At 40.2% G+C, this 2,142-nt stretch overlaps 1 protein-coding gene across 1 annotated transcript in view; it reads right to left on the bottom strand. All coding sequences in view use genetic code 11, as the record gives it.

The window, feature by feature from the left end:
• The window catches only part of EGR_07429 (hypothetical protein), a gene marked incomplete at both ends in the record, with an annotated part of 27,363 nt that overhangs the window by 17,065 nt on the left and 8,156 nt on the right, over positions 1-2,142 (bottom strand). The window contains 3 exons of the mRNA XM_024496678.1: positions 223-429; positions 1,018-1,092; positions 1,136-1,228. Of these exons, the coding sequence (XP_024348884.1) occupies positions 223-429; positions 1,018-1,092; positions 1,136-1,228 (375 nt within the window). The remainder of the gene's footprint in view (positions 1-222; positions 430-1,017; positions 1,093-1,135; positions 1,229-2,142) is intronic.

Below are 2,142 nucleotides of genomic sequence, written 5' to 3'. Positions count from 1 at the left end.
GTTAGGATCACCAACAGAATCGCTTGAGCTTTTCATGTTTATCTGCAATGACGCTGCCGATTCATATCCGTCCACTCTAACTTCTAAAGGCAGCACTTCCGATATGGTCTTATCAATTTCTTCTTCTGAGTCACCTTCTTGTGGCTAAAACAGGCGAATAAAATGCATTTGTGTCTTTTATCAGCTTATACAAACACATAGGTTGGATAGTGCCTGGATTACCTGAATTCCATCTTTAGCACCAAAGCTTGTCTGTGTCGGTGTGGGAGCACCATGCTTATCCTCACTGTCCCAGAAAGTTGGAATTTTAGGCGAAGGGGAAGTGAATCCCTCGGTTCTTTCCTCCTCTTCTTCATCCATCTTCTTAGCTGCCCTGTTGCTGCTGCTTCTCGTCTTCTTGGGTGCCGCTGTTTTCCACTCACCGTCGCCCTGTAGGGGAGATATTCAGTACAATTTTGGAGCAAATAATGGCTTTATTGAAATTTACTGCTTAATTCTAGTTTTTTCAACTACAGTTAATGCATATGCTAACATAAGCTATATGTACTTCAGAGTTGAGTGCAGACAGGTAAATTTCTAGGATGAAAGAAATATTTACAGTTAACGAAAAAGGGGAGCAAATAAATAAACTGCAGAAAGACAGAAAACGGACCTGCAGGCAAAAATAAAAATTCGTAGGTAGATACAAAAAGGGTGGTTGGATGGGTACGGAATGGAGGGATGGCTACGGGATGGATGGGTAAATGAATGGCCACGGAATGAAAGGACGGTTGGACGAATTGATAGAGACAGAATAGAAGAATGGGTGGATGGATACGGGGTAGGTGGATGAACTGACTGAATAAGTGACATACCCTAGTTTTTTTGAATAGATAGATGGTGTGGTAGAGATGGACATCAGAATACATGGAAGTAACTTTATGTAAATAACTATTTGGACATCTAAACGGTTTTCTGTAGTTTAAATGAATAAATCCGGAGGAAATTCATTACTAGTGTAATCTCGCTTTCACTTACGACGTGTTTTTCCTCTTCATACACCTGCGATGGCTTCTGCAGTTTTTCATTAAAGCATTGATGCTTCTCAAGTGTCTAATAAATGTTAGAGAGAGATTAAGGGAGCTGAGATACCTACCGATTCGTCTGCAGAAACCTCCGCAATGACGGACAAATGTGGACTCTCTGGACGCGCCACGAGCGGACCCCAGTTTACTCCACCTCTTTTAGTCTGCAATCCAAAAGGAAAGTAAAACAATCGCTCAAATCAAAGTTTTTCCTCTCCACAGTGACACCGAATTCACACATGCGCTTCTTTTTCTCACCTCCAGTTTATCGTCTTTCCATCAAAATTTAGCTGAAATTCCTACGTCAGAACAATAACTTCCAGGAACATTAAATGAGGTGTTAAAAACCCTGTTTACATTAATTTTTTTTCTCATACGCAATGTTACAAGTCACTGAAGACTTTGCCTTGACAAATTCATGACAACTTATTTTATTCTCAAAAACAAATGTAGAAAATTTAACCAAGAGAGCCTCATAAACCTGCAGAAAGAACTTCATAATTTTCTAGTAACTGTAACAAAAGGCGCTTCAATGAGACATGTCGACATGAATGGAAAGGTAGATGGATGCTAGAACTCTCCACCGAAGACGTTTTCATAATCTAGGCGAAATCGAGTGGAAACCTTCGGCAGGAAGCAGGAAGTGAGGGAAGAAGAAGGAACTACCTGATTAAGCAGATGACCTTCAGTATCTCCCACAAAGATGGAATCCCTCGTCTTATGGGCGGGAAGTTCATGACTCCTTCTTAACCACTCATCATCCACGAAACCGGACTCCTCAAAGGAATCGCAAACACTGCTTTTTGTCCTGGGAAGTAACTATGAAATAATAACAAAAGTATGCAAGTTTCAACCCAAAAAAGGAGGGAAGAAGTGTAGAAGTCTTCTAAAGAGTTGGATGAAATAACTGTGTGTTAGAAAATTATCTGAAAAGACTAAAAACTTCTTAGAGATAAGTTGAGTTAGGACGCATTTTGATGAAAAAACCGAATCAAAACGTGCTAGAAAACAAGCAAAACTGAAGGAGACACTGATTCTTACCACATCTAGACGATCTGAAGCAACGGATGGATTATCT

Source organism: Echinococcus granulosus (assembly GCF_000524195.1).
Source record: "Echinococcus granulosus chromosome Unknown EG_S00077, whole genome shotgun sequence".
In the NCBI taxonomy this organism is placed as follows: Eukaryota; Metazoa; Platyhelminthes; class Cestoda; order Cyclophyllidea; family Taeniidae; genus Echinococcus; species Echinococcus granulosus.
Note: the sequence above shows the minus strand (reverse complement) of the source record. Positions and strands in the feature narration are given on the sequence as shown.